At 52.5% G+C, this 26,414-nt stretch overlaps 1 protein-coding gene across 1 annotated transcript in view; it reads right to left on the reverse strand.

Moving 5' to 3' along the window:
• Window positions 1-26,414, reverse strand: part of SDK2 (sidekick cell adhesion molecule 2) — a 258,634-nt gene that overhangs the window by 90,816 nt on the left and 141,404 nt on the right. The window contains exons 3-4 of the mRNA XM_065896647.1: window positions 14,826-14,932; window positions 1,664-1,811 (exon numbers count right to left, since the gene is read on the reverse strand). Coding sequence (XP_065752719.1) covers window positions 1,664-1,811; window positions 14,826-14,932 — 255 coding nt within the window. The remainder of the gene's footprint in view (window positions 1-1,663; window positions 1,812-14,825; window positions 14,933-26,414) is intronic.

Below are 26,414 nucleotides of genomic sequence, written 5' to 3' on the forward strand. Positions count from 1 at the left end.
GGGAGGAGATGCTAGGGGCCACTGGCTAGAGGCTGGGACACGTGGGACAGAATTGAGTCACCCAGGCATTCTCATCAGCCAGCCCCAGCCAAGTGAGAGAGCCAGGCCAAGCTCACCAATCTGCCGGTTCACATGACAAATACAGGCTTATTGCATCAGGCCACTGGGACCACTTGTTATGTAGCACTATCGGGTCTGTCGGTAACAGATACATTCTAGACGCTGGCTCTCAATTGAGGCTGCATGCTGGAATCATGGGGAAGCTTTTAAAAATCCCAAGGCCTCGGTACACCCTGTTTCAATGAAATAAGAATGTGTGAAGGGTAGAATCTGAAAATGATTATATTTTAAATGGTCCCAGATCATCTCAGAGGGCAGCCACGTTGAGAATCACCGGGACCAATTCTCCAAAAGTACAATCACTTTATCCTTTTTAGCTCCCATGTCTTTGTACCTGTTCTCATATAATTTCCACATAAGGCAGAATTAAGGACCTGACTCTGGAGTTGGCAAGCCTGGAACCAGCTGCGTGAGATTTAGCAAAGCAGTTAAACTCTGGGGGCCTTCACTTTACCGTCTATAAAATGGGGGTAAAATCAGCCACTTCGTAAGGTTGTTGTGAGGGTCATTCATTCAACAAATATTTCTTGAGGTGGACCTGGGGATGGAAAAGGGAACGAGACAGAGCATCTCTCCCTGGGAGGTGCGTGTCTGTCCTGGAGGAGAGGGTGTTGGGGGGTGTGCTTAGCCCAGGCCTGAGAACACAGCAGGCACTCCATAAATGACAGCCACTGTCGTTGCCAGGATATCATCATATTATTAAGATCACGCTTCTCTCACTGGACCTCATGTTCCCCAGAGGAAAGAACTGTCCGTCTCGGCTTCTGCTTCCTACAGAGACCAGAATGGGCTCCACCCACAATGGATCTGTGGCCCGAGTGGACGAGGACCAGGGTGGTCTTTCTTCTCTTCTGGGAGTAGAGTGTAGGGGAGAGTGCGGCTCCTAAAGAGGACAGCCTGGGCTGGCTCTCCCAGGGGGCTCAGGAGGGCCGCTGCGTCCCGTGCTTTGCCCCTCGCCCTCTGTGGAGGCGCTGCCTCTGTCACTCTGCCCACAAGCCAGGCTGCCACAACCCCCTTCCAGGCTGCACAGAGGGGCCCTTGTGAGCGCTGAAAGGACCGTGTGTTCCTCATCCCGCCTCTCCTGGCCTCACCTCCTCCCTGGAGCCAAAACACACACAGCCGTGCACACCGGTGGACACCCAGCCACACACGCACCGCGGAGACACCCTGCCGGGGAGATGCCAGCGCCCTCCCATGTGCCCTGATCCCTGGGCCTGTAACCACGGTGACAGAGCCTCTGTCTGTGCCAGTTCGGGTTTTTTAAGCGCTCTTAGAGGCAGAATTATTCTCCAGCCGAGAGTGGAGCCAATGCCTGGGATTCCCCGGGGAGGCCACGGAGCTGTCATGGTTCCAAGACTCCTCCCGCACTTTCCCAGAAAGGTCCCTGGAAACCAGACTTCCCTCATCGGGTACGTCCCCCATCTGGCTCCCTCCCAGAGCAGGGAGGGCCCTCCGTCCTCAGCATCTGGGGGCGCTACGTGGCCCCGCATTTCCTCTCCCGGGGCCAGCCCCCCCCACCCCCCACCAAGGGCAGGACGCTCACATGCGGCTGCTGGGCGGGATCTTGCGGCCGTCCCGGAACCAGGTCACCTGCGGCCGTGGGAAGCTGGCGATGCGTGGGGCGCGGATGACGGCCGCTTCTCCGTGGGAGACGCTCTGGTGCTTCTGACTCTCCTCAAAGCTCCCCATGTCTGCGGGAGGGAAGGGCACATGGAGGGGTCAGGGGCCGGAGGTCGGCAGCCGAGACTGCCCGGCTCCCGGGCTGGGAGTGGTGGCAGCGGAAGGAAGTTGTGGGGCAGACAGGATGCTCGTGGAGCACGGCCACCATGCTCGGGCTACCTCACGGGGCCCCATCACCCCATCCGTCACTACGACGAGCTCTGCTTTGTACTTCTGGGGTTTGTATCCATTTATATCCGTATGTCCCTGAAGCAATGGATTCATCCAACAACCACGAGACACGCGTCATTATTTCAAACAGTTTACAACGGAAGAACTTCTGAAACAGGCTCGTTGACTTGTCCAAAGGCACGTGGCTGGAACAGGGCGGAGGCAGGATTTGAGCTCGGACCTCAGAGTCTGGAGGCAGGCAGAGCTGTCCCTCCTTCCCTGCCCTGTAGTGCGGCAGGGGTTTAGGTGTGGGGTGAAGGGCACATCTGGGGAGCAGTTTCCCGTGCCCTTGGGTGCAGTGTGTGAGGCTGCATGGATGCTGCACACAAACACCACGTTGCTCCTTTAAAAGAATGCCTACCCCCTTGGCAGATAAAGAGGGGACCGTTGGTCCAGCTCCGGTGTTCCGTCAGCCTGGAGGGGAGCAGTGGAGATGCAGGTGGGAAAGTTCTGGTTGCCCACCTGCCTGCTGAGAGCTGGATGGGCTCTGACTCTAAGAGCAGAGGCTTGGAGATGGGTGGAGTGTGGGATGGGGTGTTTGTGTTGATGACCACAACAGCACAAATGAATGCTTTAAAATGAATGCACATCCTTGCTACCCAAAGGGTGGTCCGTGGGCCAGCACATGGGCACCACCTGGGTGCCTGCTACAAAGGGAGAGCCTCAGGCCCGCCCAGCCCCCCAGACCTGCTGAATTAGAACCTGCCTTTTAACAAGACTCCCAGTCAACCGTGTCCACATCCAAGTGTAAGAAGTACTGTTTGCCCTCAAACTTGGCTGTGTGTCACTGAGTTAACATGTCAAGAGTTAAAAGCACCTAATGCTGGGGTTTCATCCCCAGACTTCTGATGTCCCTGGTACGGGGTGTGGGCTTCCCATCAGAATCCCACGTGCAGTAAGGTTCAGACCACCGAAAACTGGCTGTGAGTCCCCGTTGCCCACCTGTTCCCTCCTGGATCAAGGGGGCCGCGTGCTAAGCCACACGGGTCTCCTGCTTCTTTGATTTGTTTCTTAACCCCTCCAAGACCACTGCTCTTCCTCGTCTCCTTCAGCCAGGAGTCCCCAACCTGACTGCCCCTTAGAACCCCCTTTAATATTCTCAGAGGTAAGAGCCTTTTGGGGTGGCTGGGGTCCAGACATCGGTGTTTCTAGAGCCGTTCAGGGTGTTCCAACAAGAGCCAAGGCCGAGAAGTACCGCTGGGCTGAAGCCAGTGGTTCTCACACTTTGGTGGGTCTCAGAACCCCTAGGGAACACGGTAAGCCCAGAAATTTGCTCCCACCCTTCCCTCGTCCCCTAGGGCACGGAAAGGCCCTGCTTCAACGTGCCTGGGTCTCTGAGTCCTTGACTCACCTTCCCGAGGATTCTGCTGTACACCGAAGTTCTAGGACCACCGGCCTACACTCTCGTTTTCCAAAGCCCTGGGCTTGAATCTCTTCTTGGCCACATTCCCCCTTGGGGGCCTTGCCTAATCTGATGGTTTTGGCCACAGTCTCTCTGCAAAGGCTCTCACATCTGCCCTGGCTCCTCCCTGAGCTCCAACACTCAACACCCAACTTGCCACAGGAAATGCTGGGTACTTCTTACCTCCCTGCCAAGCCTCCCTTCTTGCTTTCACAGCTCTGCTAATAGCTGCCCCACCTGTACCTGCCCAGATCACCTGGGCTCAGATCCTTGGAGCCTTTCGTGGTGCTTCCTTTCCCACACTACGGCCCCTCCGTTCTCCCAGGCCCCACCCACGTGCTCGCCCCATCACTTGGCTGCATGGACTCCGCCCCTACATCATCGCCTACACTGGATCCCGCCTCCCCCACCTCCCACACCGCTCCTGATTAATTTTTGTTGCTTGCTCAGATCCTCTGGTATCTCCTCATCGCCCCAGGAAAGTCTACATTCCCTTGCCTGGATTCAAGGTCTCTCCCTAATTTGACCCCAACCAACCTTTCTTGTCCTATCGCCCACACCACGTCCTGCGTCCCCCGCCACAATGAATTACTTACACCCCGCTTCTCCCCTTGGGGCCTCTCTTCGTGTGAGGGACCCTGCCTGGAACGCCACCAGAGCAAGCCATGATTCACCAGGGCACCACGATTCAATAGCATCCCCGGAGGATCTAGTCAAGTAAGTGTCTCAAGAAATGAAACCTGACGACATTGGCAACCTTGTCCTAACTGGGCAAGCAGTAAATGTAACGGTGGTGGCTTTGGAGTCACTGAGACCTGAATTCAAATTCCACTTCTGTTACTTATAAGGCACGACCTTGGGCAAAATTTTGACCTCGCTGAGCTTTCACTTCCTCTTCTGTAAATTGGAGTTAAGAAGAGTATGTCCCTGGGCTTCCCTGGTGGTGCAGTCGTTAAGAATCTGCCTGCCATTGCAGGGGACACAGGTTCGATCCCTGGTCTGGGAAGAATCCACATGCCACGGAGCAAATAAGCCCGTGCACCACAACTACTGAAGCGTGTGAGCCTAGAGCCCGTGCTCCACAACAAGAGAGGCCACCGCAATGAAAAGCCCGCGCACCACAACCAAGAGTAGCCCCTGCTCGCCACAACTAGAGAAAGTCCGCGCGCAGCAACGAAGACCCAACACGGCCTAAATAAATAAAATTTATTAAAAAAAAAAAGAATGGTCTACATTAAAAAAAATGATACAAATGAACTTATATACAAACAGAAATAGACCCACAGACATAGAAAACAAACTTATAGTTACCAAAGAGGAAAGGGGGGAGAGATAAATTAGGGATTTGGGATTAATTTATACACACTATATATAAAATATATATATAAATTAATTTAATTTAATTATATATTAATAACATATATTAATTATTAATATATATTAATTTAATTAATTATATTTAATAATTAATAGTTAATAAATTTAATTAATATATATTAATTTATACACACTATATATAAAATAGATAAACAACAAGGACCTACTGTATAACACAGGGAACTATACTTAATGTTTTGTAATAACCTATAAGGGAAAAGAATCTGAAAAATAATATATATATATATGTATGTATAACTGAATCACTTTGCTGTACACCTGAAACTAACACAACATTGTAAATCAACTATACTTCAATAAAAAAAAAAACGATGGCTACCTTACTATTTATCTCCCATTCAACATGATCTCCTGCCACTGAGAGGTGGGGGCTAAGACCCCTCCCCCTTGAGTCTGGGGGTTTTGTGACTATGCTTGTAGAATATGCTGGAAGTGATGCTATGTGACTTTCAAGGCTAGGTCATCAGAAGGATGTGGCTTCCACCTGGCTCTCCAGACACTGCTGCTTGGAATCCAGCTGCCATATTGTAAGGAAGCCCAATCTAGCTCACACAGACAAAGGAACAGCTCTTGTGCAGAGGAACTGAGGTTCCAGAAGATGGCCTGCATCAACACTGGACATGTGAGTGAACATGTGAGCCCTCAGATAATTTCAGCCCCCAGCCTTTGGGTCTTCTAGTTGAGACCTCAGTCATCAAAGAGCAGAGACCAGCTGTTCCCACCGTGCTTGGTCCAGACTCACAGAATCTGTGAGCATGATAAATGACTGTGGCGCACCATGACGTTTGGGGGGAATTTGTTATGTAGCCATAGAAACAGGAAGAGTATAGTCAAGTGCTAAAAACTGTGTCTAATATTTATAGTATTAAAATACTGGAATCCTATACATTTTTCACAGTTTAAACATCAACCTCTTCAACAAAGATTATCACATGCCACCCAGATAGTCACTGACCCTAAGTCAGGTTTCCTTCTAGGTGGACTTCACACAGATTGTCTCATTTCATTCACATAATGACACGACAAAGCTCAACTTTCCTAAATACACATTTTTAAACTGTTTACTAATTTCTGTTACTTGGCTCTGTCTATAAAAAAATTGCATCAATAAATCACATTGATTTCAGCTCTTACAATAATTTTATCTATTTAAAAAACTTTTCACAGAGCTCTGAAGATATATTTGAACAATTTAAAGCAATTTCATGGTAATCGTGTTTTTCCTCCTCTCTCGGGTTTTATTAGCTCCATTTCGTCAGTGAGGAAATTAAAGCTCATGGAGATAGAGTGGCTTATCCAACGTGTGCAGTTAGGGCTGGGCCGGCCAGCGTTCAAACCCGGCTCTCCCTTTGCATTTCCTCCTCTCTCCCTTTGCATTTCCTCCTCGCCTCTTCCATGACTCATCCCCTGCGTTAAAATTCTTCATGCACATTCTTTATCTCTTTCTACTACATTGAAAGCTTCAAGAGGCAGTTCTATTCAATTACATTCATGAGCAAATCCTTATGACATCAGGCCCCCTCCTCTGCACACAGTAGGTTCTCTCTAAACTCACCCAATGCCGTCATGCAATGACTCTTTATTGAGTCCCTACTATGGGTCAGGCAGGCTCTGCAGAAGGTGCTGAAGAAAGACCCGGTCCCTGTCCTTGTGGAGCTTATGGTCTGGTTAGGGGAACAGGCATAAGAAAACCAACCCAACGAAATTCAGGGACATATTGTGACAAGTGTTAGGAAGAAGGAACAGGTTTTTTTTTTTTTTTTTTTTTTTGCGGTACGGGGGCCTCTTACTATTGTGGCCTCTCTTATTGCGGAGCACAGGCTCCGGACGCGCAGGCTCAGCGGCCGTGGCTCACGGGCCCAGCCGCTCCGCGGCATGTGGGATCTTCCCGGACCGGGGCACGAACCCACGTCCCCTGCATCGGCAGGCGGACTCTCAACCACTGGGCCACCAGGGAAGCCCCCAGGTTTTTTTTTTTTTTTTTAATGAGAGGCGACATGAAGGGAACCTACTTTAGACTGGGAGGTGGGGGTGAGGCTTTTTTTAAGCAGAGACATAAATAAAGGGTAGGTGTTAGCCATGTGTGTGTGTGTGTGTGTGTGTTGGGGGTGGGGTGGGCGTGGTAATAGTCCAGAGGAAAGAGAGTATGCGAAGGCTAGGAGGTAGGAGAGAAGTGCTAGTTTGAGGCAATTTAAAAATGCCAATGGGGCGGGTGGTGGGTTTGTTCAGTGGACGGATGAATGAAGAGATGGCTGGATAGATGGGTAATTGGATGAGGGCAGGGATGGATGGATGGATGAATGGATGGAGAGAAGGAGGCACGGATGGATGGAGGAAATGCAGGATGGAGGGATGGATGCTTGTGTGTATATGTGGATGCATGCACACTTGGATGAGCAGGTAGATGGATGGATGGACGGGTGGATAGATGGAGAGAGGGAGGCATGGTGGATGGAGGGATGGATGATTGTGTGTATGTATATATGGCAGGATGGATAGATGAAGGAAGGGCACAGCTGGCCTTGTCCAAGTTTTTCAGTTGATGCTCTCATTCACGCTTCCATCCCACAATCTCCCCTCCCTATGGCTCTTAGGCCCCCAGAACCCTCCCAACTCTCTCTACTCCACTTTGCCAAATGGGCCTCCTAGGTCAGGGAGCCCCTTGCCTCTGCTCAGGGGGCCCAGCGCACAGGCGCATATGTCCTGAACACCAGCTGCAAGGGTGGTGCTGAGAAGAAGTCTGCTCAGCCAGCCAGCGCAGGAGAAAGGCTAGAGGGAAGTGCACACTGATGGGGCTGGAGATCCAGGACCTCCTAGGAAAACTCACTCCCACTGAGGTGGAAACAGGTAAGGGTTTATCTATTATACTTCCTCTCCAACATACATGCTTGTTAATATACCACGTTGTTCCTTGCAGCGCTGATCCAACTTTTCCTAAAAATTCCCCCAAAAGCAAAGAAGTATGGGCCTGGGGCACAGCTGGACGTGACCTAAAATTATTCCTGATGTTTTTGTTATATCGTAAAAGGTCTTGTAAATTATGCACTCCACTTCAGGATATATTTATTGCTTTTATTTATTTTTAAAACATTTTTTATCATGAAATATGTCATGCATAAAAAAGAGCAAATATAATTATATGAATAGTTCAAAGAAGCAGAACAGAATGCACACTCAGGTACCCACCACCAGTTTAAGGAATAGCACATGAACAAACCTCGTCCCTCTCCCCCACGGCGTTCCTCCCATACCCGCTCCCTCGCCAGAGGTAACCGCCATCTTGGATGCTGTGTCAATCATGTCATTGCTTTTTGTTTTCTTTCAAGTTTCACAACACGCAGATGGATCCTTAAACAATTTTTTTTTTTTTTTTGCAGTACACAGGCCTCTCACCGCTGTGGCCTCTCCCGTTGCAGAGCACAGGCTCCGGACGCGCAGGCTCAGCGGCCATGGCTCACGGGCCCAGCCGCTCCGCGGCATGTGGGATCTTCCCGGACCGGGGCACGAACCCGCGTCCCCTGCATCGGCAGGCGGACTCTCAACCACTGCGCCACCAGGGAAGCCCAACAATTTATTTTTAATTTAGCCTGTTTCTAAGCCCTTTGGGTTATTCTGTACGTCACCTACTGTGATTTGCTTTCTTTTGTGCAACATGTTTTCTGGGACCTCCATCTCCGTCCTTGTACTTGGTCTAGTCATTTTCATGGCTGCTTGGACGTCCACGTATCAAGATAGCACAGCGCTGCTGCAGGCTGGCTTTGTTATCAGTGTTTTCCTGTCCTGCTAAGAACGGTCACATGTGGATCTTCTAGCACATGTGGCTGAGAGAATCTCTAGAGGATGCACCGAAGGTGGAACTGCTGGGCTGTAGGTTGTGCAAATGTTAATCTTATGAGGGAATGCCAAGCTGTTTTCCTGATATGCACCAATTGGCTAATTCACACACCCACCAGCAGTGGTGGGACTTTGTATCAACACCGTCTCTTGCTGGACTCTGGTTTTGCAGTGGGACGGTACCTCACTGCGGTCGTGTTTGTTTCTTATGAAGATGCTGTTCCTCCCTCCGACCAGTTGCATCATGTCTCTGACTCTAACCATCCATGACTTCCACTGCATCCTGAGTAAGACTGAAACGCCCAATCGCATCTTAGAATGTCACCATCTGTCCCCAATGCCTCACCTCCCCCGCCACATCTCCTTCCACATCTCCATTCTACATTTAATAGACACACTCATGTTGAGGATTAAGAAAAATGGGCCCATTGGTGGCACTCTGGACATGAACTCCAGCCCCTGTGACAATGGGTCTGATGCCCTCAGCTCTCATTTTGTACAGGTGGCTGCCAAGCTGCCCAGTAGAACGGGGGGCAGGCCGGGCTCCCCAGTGGAGCAGGGGCTCTTGGCCCTCTGATGTGTGGGTGGGCTTATTGCTGGGGCTGGGGGTTCCAAGTCTGAGCCATCCGACCACCTGGTGAGGGCTGGGATGGGGTCAGGGATGTTGCTCAGGCGAGGAGGACAAAGAGGTGCCCACAGGATCCGGATGCCGACTCCGGAAGGCGTGCCCAACCCTCTCAGCCATTCGGTCCACATGTCAGAAATGTATGGCGACTTCATAACAACAGAGACTCGAGGTGGGGTCAGGAAGGGAGCTGGGGAGGTGGGTGGGTATTTTACTGACTTCCCTTAATTGCTATAATTAAAAACATGTAAAGAGGGGACTTCCCTGGTGCCGCAGTGGTTAAGAATCCGCCTGCCAATGCAGGGGACACGGGTTCGAGCCCTGGTCTGGGAAGATCACACATGCCGCAGAGTAACTTGGCCCGTGCGCCACAACTACTGAGCCCGCGTGCCGCAACTACTGAAGCCCACGCGCCTGGAGCCCGTGCTCCGCAACGAGAAGCCACCGCAATGAGAAGCCTGCGCACCACGACGAAGAGTAGCCCCCGCTCGCCGCAACTAGAGAAAGCCCACGCGCAGCAACGAAGACCCGATACAGCCAGAAATAACATAAATAAATAAATTTATTAAAATAAAAAAACACGTAAATAATCTTTTTGTAGTGACTTCGCTATTATCATTAGTGGTTAGCACAGCTGCCTTATTAATTTCTCATTAGAACCCAATTCACAGCCCCTCTTTGGGAAGGGGGATGAGAGCCAGGGGTGGGGCCTGCCTGGCCCGGCCTGATCCAGTCCCTGTGGAACTGGCTGCTTGAAACCCCAGGACAAAACCCTCCCACCCCGGGAAGCAGAAACAGCCAAGGAGGGAAGATGAGGGGTTTGGAGAAGCAGCCGTACCCCATCCATCCTCAGAACAGTGAGCATCTGTGTGTCTGTGTAAAAGAAACAGACGGAGGGACAGACAGATGCAGAAGGTCTGCAGGGCACAAATCTGGGAGAGGCCCAGGACTGGGATGGGTGAGGAAGGTGAAAGATTTAAGGAGGTACCCACTGTCAGGGTCCTGCAGGTGCACGGTGAGTCCCATGAGAGGAAGTGCCTCCTTACATTCTGCATCCTCCTTGCCTCACCCTAGCCCCAGCCCTGGAGAGCAGAGGTGGCGGCTAGGACCATACCTCCGAAGGTAGGATGAGAGAGGTTGTGAATGTTTACTCCAGGACGCCTTCCCTGGTTGGCCGGCAGAGAGAAGACGTGTACACTCTACCACCCCGAGCGTTCCCCGGGCTGGGCGCCAGTTATGATGGTTCGTGCGCACTGACTGATTACTTACTGTGACCACCGGGCCAGGTAGGTACTAATATTAACATTCCTTTTTACACACGAGGAGGCAAAAGCACACAGAAGTTAAGTAATTTGCCCAAGGTCACACAGCTAGGGAGAGGCGAGGGGGATGTGAACTCAGGGTCCATGGCTCCACTCTACAGCTGCTGGTGGCAAGGCAGGAGAAAGGAGATGGTAGACATCCTGGCTGTGGGAACTTGGGTTGTCCTCTGACCTTTCTTTTAAGAGCCCCTATCTTTTTTGGGGGGGCAGCACCACGAGGCACGTGGGATCTTAGTTCCCATACCAGGGATAGAACCTGCACCCCCTGCAGCGAAGCACAGAGCCTTAACCACTGGACCGCCAGGGAAGTCCCTCCTCTGACCTTTCTGAGCCTCAACTTCCGCATCTCGAGATGTGGCTCCCAGACATGCCTTCCTACCTCTGCGGCCTGTCCTAGGGACCCACGGAGGAAAGCGTGCACGTCTGCACAATTTCGCCGGCGGGCAGAGTACAGTGGAGGCTCCGCTGCGTCTCCCTAGCATCTCCTTAGGGACGCGGGTTTCCACCTTGGACCTGTGATTGTGACTGTTCTGAAGGCTCTTGGGCTCGTGCACATCTTTTCAGGGAAACAGAAGCCGTGCTTCCTTCTCTATCTGCACCCTGGCCCCCTACTGCCCAGGTGTCCGGAGCCCTAAGCTAGTCACCGACTAGACTCGGGCCAGAATCCACGGCTTCTCCCTCGCGTCCTCCCAAGGGTCGTGCCCTGGCACACAAAGAACCCGGAAGCTAGCTGTAAGCATTTTTCATCTGCTCATCCCTGCTGAGAGCAGAGAAAAGAGGTGACGGGTCAAGGCCACCTGGTGGCGTGAGATGGCCTTCAGCCTAGGTGGGGGCCGCATCTACTCACAGGGTTGTTTGGACACGAATTCTTACAGTCTGGGGGTGTCCCTCTGATTCTCTTTGACCCCTGGCCCCAGCAGCAACTGGCCTCCCCGCAGCTGGACCCCATTTTGATGTCTCTCTTCTCGCCCTCAGGCAGCAGTGTGGGGAGGTGTGGGCGCAGGTCATGGCTTCGGCTTCTGCCTCTGGTGCTTCCTAACTGTGACTCTGGCTAGTCCCCTCAGCCACACCGAGCCTCAGTTTTCTCATCTGTAAATGGGGATGGGGGCTTCCACTCTGCAGGCAGGGATGAGGTGGGGATGGGGGAAGGGGAGCGAGTTTCCCTTCTCTCCCACTGTGGCCACCAGGGCTGGGCGAAACCTCCATCTGTTAAGATGTGTGCTTTTCTCAGCTGTCAGACAGAAGTTTCGAAGGCTCCCCTAACTCTTTTGCTTTAGGGCCCAAAGGGCTGCACAGGGCGCTCTCTGCTTGATGGCGCTCTGGAGGACACAGCTTCAGGCTTGCAAAGCGGCCCGGGGCAGATGAGGCTGGGGTCTCGGCGCCGGCCCCTGGTTACCGGCTCAGGGAGCTGCACCTGGTGGTCAGGAAGGGCTGAACCTGGGTCTCCCCACACCGCCACTTTGGCCCCTTCGAGGTGCCCTGTGCTCTCTGCCAGGGGCCTGTAACCACATCTGCACAGCTCTGCAGCAGTAACACCACGTAGCCTGGTGGCCACACGGTGACAACCATGGTTGTAACTGTCCAGAAGGTGCCTGGACAGGGTGACAGGTAGCTCTGAGCAGCAGGGCAGGGATGCCCCTGTGAGAGGTGGTGGAGGGGAAGGGGCCGGGCTGGCTGATGGCGCAGGGGACAGTGGCAGGTCCCTGCTCTGCACATGGCCAGGACAACTTTTGCTGGAAGCCATTCCATGCTGTGGCCTGTTTCTTCCTTCTTTAAAATGATAATATAGGATATTCATTGTAGCATTTACTCTCACTGAATCGAAGTGTGTTATCTGTAGGCATTGGCTAGGTGCATTGGTGGATACGGGCTCAAGGAAGGGCAAAGCCTAGGGGGAGGGAGTACTAGATGCACATTACAGATGAGGAACCTGAGCTGGGTGAGGCTCAGAGAGGGTCAGTCACTTCCCTGGGGTCACACAGTGACTGAGGGCAGAGTTAGGATTCGAATGTGGTCCGTCCAACACGAAAGCCTAACCTCGTCATCAACCGTGCTGCCAGTCATGGTGATGGGCACCCCACAGCCTGCCAACACTGACTGGATCTCAGCACTGCAGAGTCCCAGGCTCCCTCATGGGTTTGGGCCAGGCCCCCTGCATGTCACTGCTACCTGGGGTCATTCCGGCCAGCATCACCTGGAGTGGTCCAGGACCCTCAGGACCCAGAGAGCCCATAGTGTGTGTGTGTACATGGTGGGGGGGACCCCCACCTCGAGGGTCTGTGACTGGGCAGACAGTTAGGGTGTTGGCTAGCTCGAGTCTCTGCCATCTGCTTTTCACCCCCAGGTCGGTCTGAGCCCTTCTCTGCCACGTGCAGGGAATACCAGGGACACCTGAGTCCTTCACAAAGGCCTCTGCTCTCCATCAGTGCACAGGCTCTCTTACTCTGCACATGGGCCTGCTCACAACCCATCCCTCTGCTTGGGGGCAGGAGGGTACCTTTGGGTCTGGGGACAGGATCCATACACATGTAGGCCCGGTTTCAAGGGAGCAGCCTCATGTGAAAAGGAAGATGCCTATGGTGGGAGAGGGGTCAGGGGGCTGAGTCCTGGGTCCTGGATCCCTACCACAGCCAAGGAAAGAAACATCTCGGCCACACAGACACTGCTTCCCTCCCTTTCTCTTTCTGATCGGCGGAGCCAGCCCAAGGGAGATTCATGTCATCTCTGCGGCTTTCAACTCCAGAAAGTTCTATTGTCTCCTGTGAGCGAAGGCTTTGGAACAGACACTCGCCTGCTTCCCCCGACAGCCTGGACTGACTGGTGTCCTGGAAGGTATTTTCAGCTGTACACACACACACGTTCTCACGTGCACACAGGTGAACAAGGACGCCGACCAATCCAGACACACACATTTGCACAAACACATGCCCGAACCCACACCCACCCTGGAGTGCACACAGACGCACACATGAGCAGTCTCTCTGCAGGCTGACCCACGGCTACCCCTGCACTGCTGGACTCTGGGCACCGGCTAAACGAAGCTCCGTGGGAGCCCTCCAGCTGGCTGCCAGCGGCCCTGATCCATCATTTTAATTCGGGGCTTTTCCACTCCTCTGAGTAAGCTGAGTTGCCTTTAGTGCTGATTTATGGGACAATCAGTCCTCCACTTCTGATTGCGGCTGTTTTCCATAATTATTATAAACACTCTTTGCCCTCACTTGAGGTTTTCTTCTCGATTTCTCTCCCTCACTTCTCTCCAAGTGGCAAGCTCTCTCTTGTGCTAAATCTGAGTCAAGCCCCAGTGGGCCCCAGATGAGAGGGTGTCCTTTTTTTTTAAAAAAAGCTTCAGGGCTCGTTAAGGCGTTCCACACTCCCGTGGCCCACGGTGCAACCTTGGACCTCTGCCCCTAAAAATCCCAGAATGAAACAGCCCATAATGAGGCTCATTTCTGCTCATTTCTAAGGCAGCTATCTTAGAATGGGGGGCAGGTCTGGGAAGGGGATACTGAGTCACAGGGGGAGGGGGTGGATTGGTGCGCTGGTCCCTGAGATGCCCTTGCGTGCTTCTGAGGCTTCCCTCTTGTCCTCCATCTGAGGGAGCCCTTTGGGGCTTGGTGGCAGTGGAGGAAGTCTGTTACCCCAAAGGCTCGGTGAGGGTCTATTACCTTACCCTCTGCTTGCCTGGTCCTTTCAGGAACCCTGACTCATCAGGTCCCCTCTCCCTCTTAGAGCTATGGTACCCACACCAGCCATCTCCCAACGCCTCCTGAGACCGTGGAGACCCCCAAGCTGTTACTGCTCCAGGGCTGAGCAAGCTGGAGGATGGCAAAGTTAAGGTCATGGGGGAGCCCTGGGGAATCTGCTAAGAAGAGCCCGGGAAGTCTGCCATTACGAAGATCCCCCAAGTTGGCGGCCAAACCCGGAGGAGTCCCTTGAAGCAGGTGACAGGGCCTCCTTTTCAAAGCAGAAGCAGCTGGTCCCATCTAGAGAGTGCTGAACTCACAGCCAGCAGATGTGTGTCACGTGTCAGCGGTGTGGCCTTGAGAGCTCTTGCCACCTCTCTGGGCCTTGGTTCCCAGATGGCGGGAAGGGCCACCATCAGCACCCAGTGAGCGTGGAAAGCCACAGCCGGGACTTGGCTCTGCCCAGCGTGTGGCCGATGGGTGACGACTCTGCAGATCCTCTCCCGCTTCACGCCCTCCCCCCACCTGCCCCAAGTCCGCGTTGTACTCACAGGCCACCTGGACCTCGGTTTGCCGCTGGAGCAGAGCGCCCATCCGGTTACGCACGATGCAGCGGTAGAAGCCGGCGTGGGTGCGGTCCAGGCTGGTGATCATGTACCTGGGGGCAGACGAGACAGCCAGTGAGCAAGTCGGGCAGCTCCAGGGATGCAGAGGTCAAACCAGGGTCAGAGGGCAGAGGTCGCCACATCACCCTCTTCCATAATGAAAGGTGCCAGGGAGCCCTTGGCTCTACCATGGGGGTCACAGAAGGGTCCTTATTAATAAGAGGTCCCTCCCAAAGGCTTTTGCTCAGCTGCCCAGGAAGGAGCCTGCACTTTCCCAAGGACGGGAGATGCTGTCCCTGAGCCTTTGACTGTGGCCGTGACCAGGCCTCCCAGGACTGTTTTGGGTCTGTTGGAGGCTACTGTCCTCCCCTGCCTGTGACCTGCATGACTGAGAAAGGTGGGGTCATTTTCTTTAGCCTGGACCAGGGATATGCTATAAATGTTAACTTAAATGGATGCTTTAAAGCAGAAACTAGCACACCATAGTAAAGCAATTATACGCCAATAAAGATGTTAAAATAAATAAATAAATGGAGGCAGGGAAATTTACGTTTTCCCAAACGCTTTGCATCATTCCATGCTTAGAGTTGCAGACAGCTCCACTGAAGCTCTGTGAAGGGAGGGGCAAAGCCATCTGGGTAGGGCAGGTTGGTTTTCTGTCCGTGTGGGCCCTGGGGCCAGAATGCGTGAATCCAAGGAGGCTCTAGGGTGTATCCTGCTTTGGGAGCATGTCACTGGCCCGAGTGCTGCAGGGTCTGGTGTTGGGGGGAGGGCGGTGGGGAGAGCAGGTGTGCGGGGCGCTAACCTGGCTGGGAGGAAAGGAGGAGGCCTGGCAGGTCAGTGCAAGGAACTTCTGGCAGCGAGACACGGCAGATGACGGGTGCTCTCTGGTATGGAGGGGGCTAGTTCCCCTAGCACCCATCTCGTGATCACCTTTCTGATCCTTGGGCAGTGAATGGCCCGGCAGGGACTTCTGAGGATCCAGGGGCTTGTGCCTAGGAGACCTCCCCTGCCCTTGGGTGTCCTAGGTTTTGCCAGCTGACTTGGTGAACAAGCTTACTGCCACCTGCTCCCAGGCTATGCCAAACCTGGGACACAGCAACCTCATTTGTACGATTTGCCAAGTTTTCTTTTACGTGAGTTCTAGACAGTGTCCATCAGCATCTCAGAATGATGAAACAACTACCACTTTCTGAGCACCACCTATGCTTCAGACGCTGTGTTCAGTACTTTTCATTCATTTCATTTCTTTTTTTTTTTTGGCTGCGCCACGTGGCTTGTGGGATCTCAGTTCTCTGACCAGGGATCGAACCTGGGCTCCTGGCAGTGAAAGCGCTGAGTCGTAACCACTGCACCACCAGGGAATTCCCTTCATTCATTTCTTTATTTCACACAGCAGTTCCCGGACTACTGGATATCATGGACCAGTAACACTTAAAGAAATGGGGCCAGACATAAGGTTGTCTTACTTACGGCCAAGTAAGGCCATTAAGACCAATCGACCAAAAAGCAAACTGGGAAACAATCAAGCAACCAATAAAACTAAAAAAAGATACAGGCATGGAGAGAAAAAGGAACAGAAATGGTCAGTATTTTATCTGAAAAGGACATTTTTGAGATCACAAAAAAAGAAATGTAACCTCAGCATCCAAGCAATTTTAACACATTTTAAACTGAAATTTTATGCCGCATCCACGACACTAGCTTCCCTTTTCTCATTTGATGTGGACAGGTGCAAAATGTCGTGGGTCTGAATTTGAGAGTCTTTCGCCTAATCTCCCTGCTAATGCTATGGAGGCAATACTTTTATTAGCTCCCCCTCCCCATTTTAGAGGTGGGGAAATTGAGGTTCAGAAATGTCACATCATTGGCCTGTGGTCTCACAGGCAGTAAGAGGCGGGGCCAGGGTCCCAAAGAACCTTTCGGACTCCAAGGCCAGCTGCTAACCTGTTCAACACGGACATCCTACCCCAAAGGGCCCCACCTTCCATCCTGGGACTGCACGAGCCCCAGACTCACGGGTGGCTGTGTGCCAAGCCTGCTCTGGCTCTGCATTAATATCCAGAACCTTCTGGCTCTTATCTCTGCCACCGGCTGCAGCTCTTATCTGTCCTTCGTTACTATGCATAGCGTGGTGATGGGGAGATAGCGGGTACCCAGGCTCTGGCAAATTTCCTATTCTCCCTCTATTCCATCCTCAAGCCCATCACAGGCTCTCTTGTCTCTGCCCCATCACTCTCTGGGAGGGGGGGGGGGACAGCTTTGGGTAAACTGTTTGGGTCTTAAAAGTGATGGGGTGACCCAAGAGGAAGATGGAAGGAGAGATTGGCTGGAAAAGCTCTCTATCTTTGAAAATGGAATCAGATATTATTAAAAAGCATCAGGGAGAGGAAAATGCACAGCAATGGCCAAACAAAAAAGATGCTCGGCCTGTCACAGTGAAAGAAAGTCCCATCAAAAACAAGACAATATTCACGTATCAGATTGCCAAAAATTTTCTTGTATGATTACACCCATGGCAAGAGTGAGAGGGTAGGGAGGCTGACCTCAGATCGGCTGATGAAAGTGTAAATTGGTCCAGCCTTTGGGGCAGAATCGATCAAAGTAGGAATATTCCAGTCTTTTGACCCAGAGGCTGTACTCCAGGGAGCTGGTCTTTCAGATGTACTTGCAAAAATGTGACAAAAGGGCTTCCCTGGTGGCGCAGTGGTTGAGAGTCCGCCTGCCGATGCAGGGGACGCGGGTTCGTGCCCCGGTCCGGGAAGATCCCATGTGCCGCGGAACGGCTGGCCCCGTGAGCCATGGCCGCTGAGCCTGCGCGTCCGGAGCCTGTGCTCCGCAACGGGAGAGGCCACAACAGTGAGAGGCCCGCGTACCGCAAAAAAAAAAAAGTGACAAAAAGCAGGTATGAGGATGTTCACTGTGGCTTTGCTTGTAATGACAGAGACAAACGAACAAAAACCAGAAGCAGCCATCAAAACTGTTCTGTCTCATCCATCAAAAATGGAATTGAATCGACTAGTGATGCTGTAGCCACAGAATGAACGAAGAACACCTGTATGGGATGAGACAGTCTCCAAGATGCACAAAGCATGGAAAGGAAGTCGAAGCTGGAGACGGCGATGTTTATGGAAATTAAAAACATGAGAAATAAGCCAAATAGTATCACAGCCGAGTTGTCAGGGACACGAGAGATACAATATTCTTATCACTTGATAAGTTGTTGTTTACTGATACAGGCTACCAAGCCCTGAATCTAACGTTTAGGATGGTGCAAATCGACCCAATAAAAAGAACAGTGTAAGTGTTATGATACCATGCAGGTAAACTGGAATAGTACATATTTGTATATATCTGCACATGTATAACGATACCCTCCAGCATGGACATAAGATGTTTTCCAGATGGATACTCCAAAACATGGGATCTGCCTTTTGGGAGAGGTATTAGGAAGGCAGAAGGAGGGAAACGTCTACTTTTCGATTTTATGTCTTTCTACGCCATCAGAATGTTCTTTATCGTACGCATATGTTGTTTTCATTTTAAAAATAAAATTAAAAAATGCACTTTGAGCATATAGTGTCAGGATATGTTATAAAAAAGACACCAGGGACTCGCTGGATCTGGGTTTGTTTGCTGATGTCAGTAATGTGTGGTGAAATTTCAACTTTAATAAAAGTTGATTTCTGCAGAAAGCTCTAGATCATTTGCTTCAGCCAGGAAGCCCCAGGCCCCATCTGGGGCCCCGAGGAAGGCCAGCTGGGTGCAGGTCTGCCCCACCCTGAGGTCAGTAGAGGAGGCCTGGCTCTGGGCCTCCCCTCGGCCCCCACTGTGGGGAGGTGGGCATCCTTGTCTGAGCATCCTTGGCCAGGCAGAGAGCAGGGTGCAGCCCCCCTCCCTGGGCTGTCTCTGGCATTCCCCTCCCTGCCTGGGAGCACTATTTTTGGCTTGTAGGCAACTGTTCTATCATCTCACACCAGTCAGAATGGCCATCATCAAAAAATCTAGAAACAATAAATGCTGGAGAGGGTGTGGAGAAAAGGGAACACTCTTGCACTGCTGGTGGGAATGTGAATTGGTTCAGCCACTATGGAGAACAGTATGGAGGTTCCTTAAAAAACTACAAACAGAACTACCATATGACCCAGCAATCCCAATACTGGGCATATACCCTGAGAAATCCAAAAGTCAAAAAGAGTTATGTACCAAAATGTTCATTGCAGCTCTATTAACAATAGCGCGGAGATGGAAACAACCTAAGTGCCCATCATCGGATGACTGGATAAAGAAGATGTGGCACATATATACAATGGAATATTACTCAGCCACAAAAAGAAACGAAATTGAGCTATTTGTAATGAGGTGGCTAGACCTAGAGTCTGTCATACAGAGTGAAGTAAGTCAGAAAGAAAAAGACAAATACTGTATGCTAACACATATATATGGAATTTAAGAAAAAAAATGTCATGAAGAACCTAGGGGTAAGACAGGAATAAAGACACAGACCTACTGGAGAACAGACTTGAGGATATGGGGAGGGGGAAGGGTGAGCTGTGACAAAGCGAGAGAGAGGCATGGACATATATACACTACCAAACATAAGGTAGATAGCTAGTGGGAAGCAGCCGCATAGCACAGAGTATCTGCTTGGTGCTTTGTGACCGCCTGGAGGGATGGGATAGGGAGGGTGGGAGGGAGGGAGACGCAAGAGGGAAGAGATATGGGAACATACGTATAGGTATAACTGATTCACTTTGTTATAAAGCAGAAACTAACACACCATTGTAAAGCAATTATACCCCAATAAAGATGTTAAAAATAAAATAAAATAAAATAAAGTAACCCTTCTGCCCACTGCCTTTCCTACCAGGGAAACCCGCTTCGCTCCACCCAGATCGCCTCACAGGCAGGTGGAAGAGGCAGCTGGCCAGCATCTCAGTTTGCAAATCCAGGGCAGCCAGCGCTGTGAGCATGCAAGCATCTGAGATAATGACAGTGACAGCTCAGTATCCCCCCCACAGTGCTCCCTCCTGGGCCCTCAGGACGCACTTAGCCTACAGCTCTATCTGTCCCACCCGCCTGTGGCTGCCGGCCTGGCAGGAAAGTGGATGAGCCCAGCCCTGTCCAGGTCCCTTCCAGAGGCAGGGGGATGGCTGAAATGCCCTGTGCAGGAGGGTGCACTTGTGATCGCCCAAGACAGAGCCTGGTACTGGAGAGCGTGCTGAGGCTTCTGATGTAGGGAAAATTAAGCTTGATTTTCGCTTCTGCACTTTCTTAGGAGTGTGGCCTGGTCAAGTTATAGAACCTTGCAAGCCTCAGTCTTCTCATCTGTAAAATGGGGACAATAATGGCCACCTTTTTTAAAAATTGAAGTATAGTGGATATACAATATTATATAAATGACAGGTGTACGATATAGTGATTCACAATTAAAAAATTTTTTTTGGTACGTGGGCCTCTCACTGCTGTGGCCTCTCCCGTTGCAGAGCACGGGCTCCGACGCGCAGGCTCAGCGGCCATGGCTCACGGGCCCAGCCGCTCTGCGGCATGTGGGATCTTCCCGGACCAGGGCACGAACCCGTGTCCCCTGCATTGGCAGGCGGACTCTCAACCACTGTGCCACCAGGGAAGCCCGTGATTCACAATTTTTAAAGGTTATACTCCATGTACAGTTATTATAAAATATTGGCTATATGCCCCATGTTGTACAATATATCCTTGTAGCTTATTTCTCACCTAATAGTTTGTACCTCTCGCTTCTCTACCCCTATACTGACCCTCCCCCCTTCCCTCTCCCACGGGCAACTGTTTTCTATAGCTGTGAGTCTGTTTCTTTTTTGTTATATTCACTAGTTTTGTTATATTCACTATTTTTTAGATTCCACATATAAGTGATGTCATATGGTATTTGTCTTTCTCTGACTTTACTTAGCATAATGTGGTCCAAGTCCATCCATGTTGCTGCAAATGGCAAAATTTCACTCTTTTTTTATGGCTGAGTAGTATTCCATTGTGTATATATGTGTATATATATATATATATATATACACCACATCTTCTTTATCCATTCATCTATTGATGGACACTTAGGTTGTTTCTATAATGGATGTCCGGGCTGTAAGTCCTGGACTTAAGTCCTGGCACACGGCAGGTGCTGCACAAATGCTTGTCACATGAGGGAGCAAATATATGAGCAAATATATGGCAGGGAGTGGAAGGTAGTGGGGTGAGGTCGGGAGGATCAGAGAGGAAGATGAAGGGGGCGAGCAGGACCCTGTTCCCACCCGCGTGAGGATCCGGTAAGGGCTCCATACCAAGCATCAGGGGACCACAGATACCCTGGCAAATTCTTCGGCTTCCCCGTGGACATGTCCCAGCCACCCACGAAGGATCTGCCACACCCGTCGGTTTCCTCATCCTTCTTTCTGGGCTGCCCCCTTGGCCTCTTGGTCCCAGGGAAACTCTCTTCACCAGCCTGACTGCCTAACCTCTCCGTCACCTGTTTGTACCCTCGTCCTGGCTGACCTGCCATCTCGTCCTCCATCCAATGAAGAACAGGAGCAGGGGTGTGGCTCCAGGAGATGGGAACACCTGGATTCACCTGCCTCTAGGTCCCCCGCAAAGGACCGCTGATTTACTGATTTATTATAGGAAAGATATTCCTGGAACTCAAAATTCAAAGAATAAAAGAAGAAGTACACAGTACACATCTCTTCCATCCCTGTCCCACAGCTGCCTGGTCATTCCCAGTTCCCAACACACACACACACACACACACACACACACACACACACACGGAGGAAATCACTGTTAGTTTCTTGAGTATCTTTTCAGAATTCTTAGGCGAACGCAAGCAAGTGTAAATTCATAAGGTGAAGAATCTCCTGGATGGAAGAAGCTTGGCTTTCCCCCAGTCAGAGGGCGCAGGTGGTGGAGAGAGAGCCTTGGGGGCCAGGGTGGAAAGAAAGGGAGACACACAAGAACCCACACTGTCTGCTTTGCTCATCACAGGGGCCCTGATTTAACCTGCGGGACCCCGGTGGCACAGTCCCCTCCTCCGAGATGAAGGGCTGGGCTCACGGTGGGGGGCGCATGACAACAATGCCGGGAGGAGCCGGGACAGATAACTGGAGTTTTAGAGACCCAAGACGCACAGGGGAGAAAATAACTGCCTAATAAACGTGGCGTCTTCAGCGTACGAGGAAACGCACAACGCCCTTTTTGGTTCGAGTCCTTGAGTGTCCCAGTTGATACTTAAAATGATTCTTACTCACATTAAATAAGATATTTCAATTCCACAAAGCTGTCAGGAGCTGATGCGGACACCAGAACTAACAGGCACACTCTCCTCGTGTTGTCCTCGTTAATGAGTCAGACGCCAGAGATGGATGTGCGATGCTCACGGTGGGAGGGGAGCTGAGGGGGACGGGTGCATGGGCACACGTGTGTACTCCCACCCCTGCGCACACACAGGCACATGTATGTGTACGCATACACGTGCAACCCATACCCACAAACTTACACACACGTGTGTACTCATCACACCAATGTACACTCACACACACGTACACACTCACCCGCGTGCACACACACTCATGCAAGGCACACACTCGGGTATGCACACGCACACACGTACACGCCTACAAGCCACGCATGCGCACTCCTGCACACACACCAACCCACATGAACACACGCTCACTCACTCCTGCACACACAGTCACACCTGTGCACAAGGGCAACACGCCCAGGTGAACACACGTCCCTGGCCGCGCCCATCCGAGGTCACCCAGGTGCACCCAGCCCAGTTCCAGGCCCCTCCCCACTCCTGCCCTCACATGGAGGCCACAGACACTCATTTAGATGCACCCAGGAGAGCGACAGCCACTGCCAGGCAGGTACCCTCCCACTCAAGCCTCACCTTCCAGGGTCTAGGTGGCCCTCAGGACACAGATTTCTGAAACAGTGGCCCCCTGGCTTGTCCTAGGGCTTTTCTCTCCAAAGGCCCTGCATGCGGGAGGGGCAGCACTGAGGTCTGGGGGGAACAGAGCTTCTGCAACCAGGCCCCCTCCCTGGGCTCTATGGCTGAGGCATGAGCCCTCTGCCACCCGCCCACCGGGCCTCTGCTCCTCAGTGACCTGTGCTCGGGGAGGGCGGGCAGCAGGGACCGCCCACAAGCACTGCTGCAGGTGTCCCCGCGGACGGCTGGGCAGCTGAGTGCAGGGGGCCCCGGCCTCCTCCCCTCTTCCCACGGGCTTTCAGGCAACGGCGAGGCACCAACTCCAGGACGTGTTTGTGCCCATGTGTGTGTCTTCAGATGCGCCTCTGTCTACATCAGGGGTACAGCTGCCCCACGAACAGGCCACCGAGGTGCTGGCAGGCTGGACGTGCACCCCATCCTGTGGATTTGCTCTTGCAGAGATTCTTCAGGAAAGAAGACAAAACTCTGTCCAGGGTGATTTAAAGGGGAAAGTACAGGCACCAGGTAATAATAGTAATAGCGTACCTTTACGTAACTAACATAATTATTAGTGTGAGAAATGTCCCCGTTCTGAGGGCTTTAACATGCATCAGCTCAGTTAATCTCACAATACTGTAGGAGACTCAACGCTAACAGAAACCTCAGTTTATAGATGAGAACACTGGGACTCAGAGTGATCAAGTAACTTGCCTCAGGTCACACAGCTAATAAGTACCTAGTAGCCTGGACAGTCCACACAAAGAGAAGACGAACCTCAACTGGACCATACCTGACAGCTTGGGGTCTCTCCTTGAAGAAGGGTCATTTTGGCCATCTACACTCTCCCCCTCACACACAGACAGACCGTGGATGACAGAGGGAAGAGGGGTGTTTCTGAGAATTTAGTCTAGGGCCTGTTAAAGAGGACGCTATTGTTAAGAGTAACAACCTAGTAACAGCGGAGACCCAGGGGAGGGGCTTGGCTGCTCTGGGTAACTCTTTAGCGGGACTTCTGGCTTTGGAAGGTGGTCAGGTCTGAGGGGGATCAGGACCGGAGCTAAACTGTTGTGTGTGATGGTCCCCGGAGTGCCGAGTCTTCCCTTGTCAGCAGTGCTGAGGATCCTGAAATCCTGGGGGTGGCGGAGGGGAGAGAGAAAGAAAGGGATGGAGGGAGGGAGAGAGAGAGAAGACATAGAGACACACAGAAACAGGAAGGGGAGACAGAGAAACAGACAGAGAGCGAGAGAGACAGAGAGGAGAGAGAGGGGAAGGGCCCACCGCCCTGCACAGGGAGTAGATGGGGCCTGAGGACCGCAGGTCCCCCTGGGGGGCTGGCAGGGCAATTCAGGAACCCAGATGTCTGTTCTCTTTTAAGCCGTTTCCATCCTGGGTTGTAAGTCCCCTCCCACACCTTCAGTCAGAGTCCTTTCCGCACACAACCGGCTTCTGCTAACAGGGCTTTGGGGATGAGGGGGTCCTGGGGGGTGCCCAGGAGCAGAGCGGGAGCTGGCGAGGTGGCAGGTGAGGCCCAGGACAGGTAAGACCGTGCTCAGAGTCCTGGGAAGGCAGGGGGCGCCCTGGGCTCTTCCCCACACAGCGTGCAGACATTTGTGTAGCAAAGAAGGCGAAGGCCCTTGGAAGCCGGCGGCGGGGTGCGGCGCTTGGGCACGCTGGGTGCCCCCCGCCCCTGGGAGGCTGCAGGGTGGGTGGAGGGCTGTACCGCAGTGGACGGAAGGGGGAGGAGCCCCTGCCTCTGATGACAGAACATGGGGGATAAAGTGATGCTGGGTCCAAGATGCGGGTCTACGCACCCCTCCTTTCTGCCTCAACTCACCCCCTCACCGGTGGACAGGGGTGGCAGGAACTTTTCGAGCACTGGGTCCCCCCGGCCACGGTGCAGGGGATGAGCAGAGGCGCGGGGGGCACAGGCCCTGCTGCAGCATCCGGGGACAGCCGGGCATCGGGCCTCGTAGAGACCCCGCCCCCAGGGAGTACAAAGCTCCCCTTTGGCCCCAACTCTACCAAACTCCCAGTAGTTTCTAATGAAAACAAGCCACTGTCACCTCTCCACGTGCCTCTCCTCAGCCCGCAGGGAACGTCTCCGGTTTCAGCTCGCGTGTTGCATCCAGGAAGCCTTCCTGAATCTCCTCTGGGCTACCCCAGGGTTGCCCCTGCCAGACTTGGTGCGCGTGTCACGATTTAATGTTCTATGTACTTGTATGTGTGTCCCTGAGGCCAGGTCTCGTGTATTGGCGTCACGCTCCTTGAGTATCATTCCTAGAATAACACCTGCTTCAGTGAACACCCCCTGGATGTGTGAATGAAACAGCCGGTACTGAAGGACACCCCAAAGGTGTCCACATCCTACTTCCCAAAGCCTGGGAATATTTTACCTTACAGGGTATGATGGTTGAATTGGGTACCCCCAGAAGACGTGTTGAAGTCTAACCCCTAATACCTGCGAATGTTACCTTATTTAGAAATAGGGTCTTAGCAGATGTGATCAAGTTCAGATGAGGGCAGGAGGGTGGGCCTTGATCCAATATGAATGGTGTCCTTCTAAGAAGAGACACAGACACACAGGGAGAAGGCCATGCGGTGACAGAGGCAGAGATTGGAGGGATGCAACCACAAGCCAAGGATGCCAGGATTACTGCAACACCAGAAGCTGGAAGAGGGGCATGGAATGCATCTCCTCAGAGCCTTCAGAGGCAGCGATCGTGGCCTATGAGCTTCCAGAAGGAACGCAGCCCTGCTGACACCTTACTCTTAGGACCTCTGAGCTTGAGAACTGTAAGAGAGCTCATCTACATTAAGTCACAAAGTTTGCAGTTATTTTTCACAGTGGCAGGTCTCCTCCAGGTGGGGGATGGAGCGGGAGCCACGGAAAGTCTCTGTGACAGTGTGGGAGGGCTGAGCGGGTGGGGGATGAGGACGGATGTGGTCCGTTCTCTGCAGACCACCGGAGGGCTGGGGCTGAGCTGAGCTGGATGCAGCGCTGCCTGAAGGTGGCTGCTCAGGTGGGACACAGCCTGTGGGCTTGGACGACCGCCTTCTGATGGGCGGTTCGTTTCAGGAGCAGAGATGATGCAGGGCCTCCCCTCCCTGCTGCCCCTGTGCTCCCCGCTCAGCCGGGAAAGCCATGAGGCTCCGACTGATCCCGGGGCCCATAGTCAATGAGAGGGACGACCACTGACACCGAGACGGTCCTGGCTCAGATTGGTGTGGGGGGAGGGTGTCTGCCCGCCCTGTGACCTCTGGTCGATTAATTGCCTTCAGGGAACAAGGAAAAGGACTTCACTAAGGATTTCCATCAGCCGGGAGATCCCAATAGACCTTGGGTGAGACGACAGGGAGGGGGAGGCCTGGGAGGAAGCTGAGGGGCCTGAAAGGGTGGGGGGTGGGCGGACTGCCGCTGCTGGGGAGTAAGCAGGGTTCCTCCCTCTGATAACAGCAGTCACAGCAGCATCGGGTTCTGAGCATACACTTGACAGCCGTTGTCTGGTTCGTTCCCACATTTACCGAGGCAGAGGGCTGGGGGAGGGACTCCTATCCCATAGTAGCCGGGGACCAGGGCT

The sequence above is a fragment of the Phocoena phocoena genome, chromosome 19, assembly GCF_963924675.1.
Source record: "Phocoena phocoena chromosome 19, mPhoPho1.1, whole genome shotgun sequence".
Taxonomy (NCBI): Eukaryota; Metazoa; Chordata; class Mammalia; order Artiodactyla; family Phocoenidae; genus Phocoena; species Phocoena phocoena.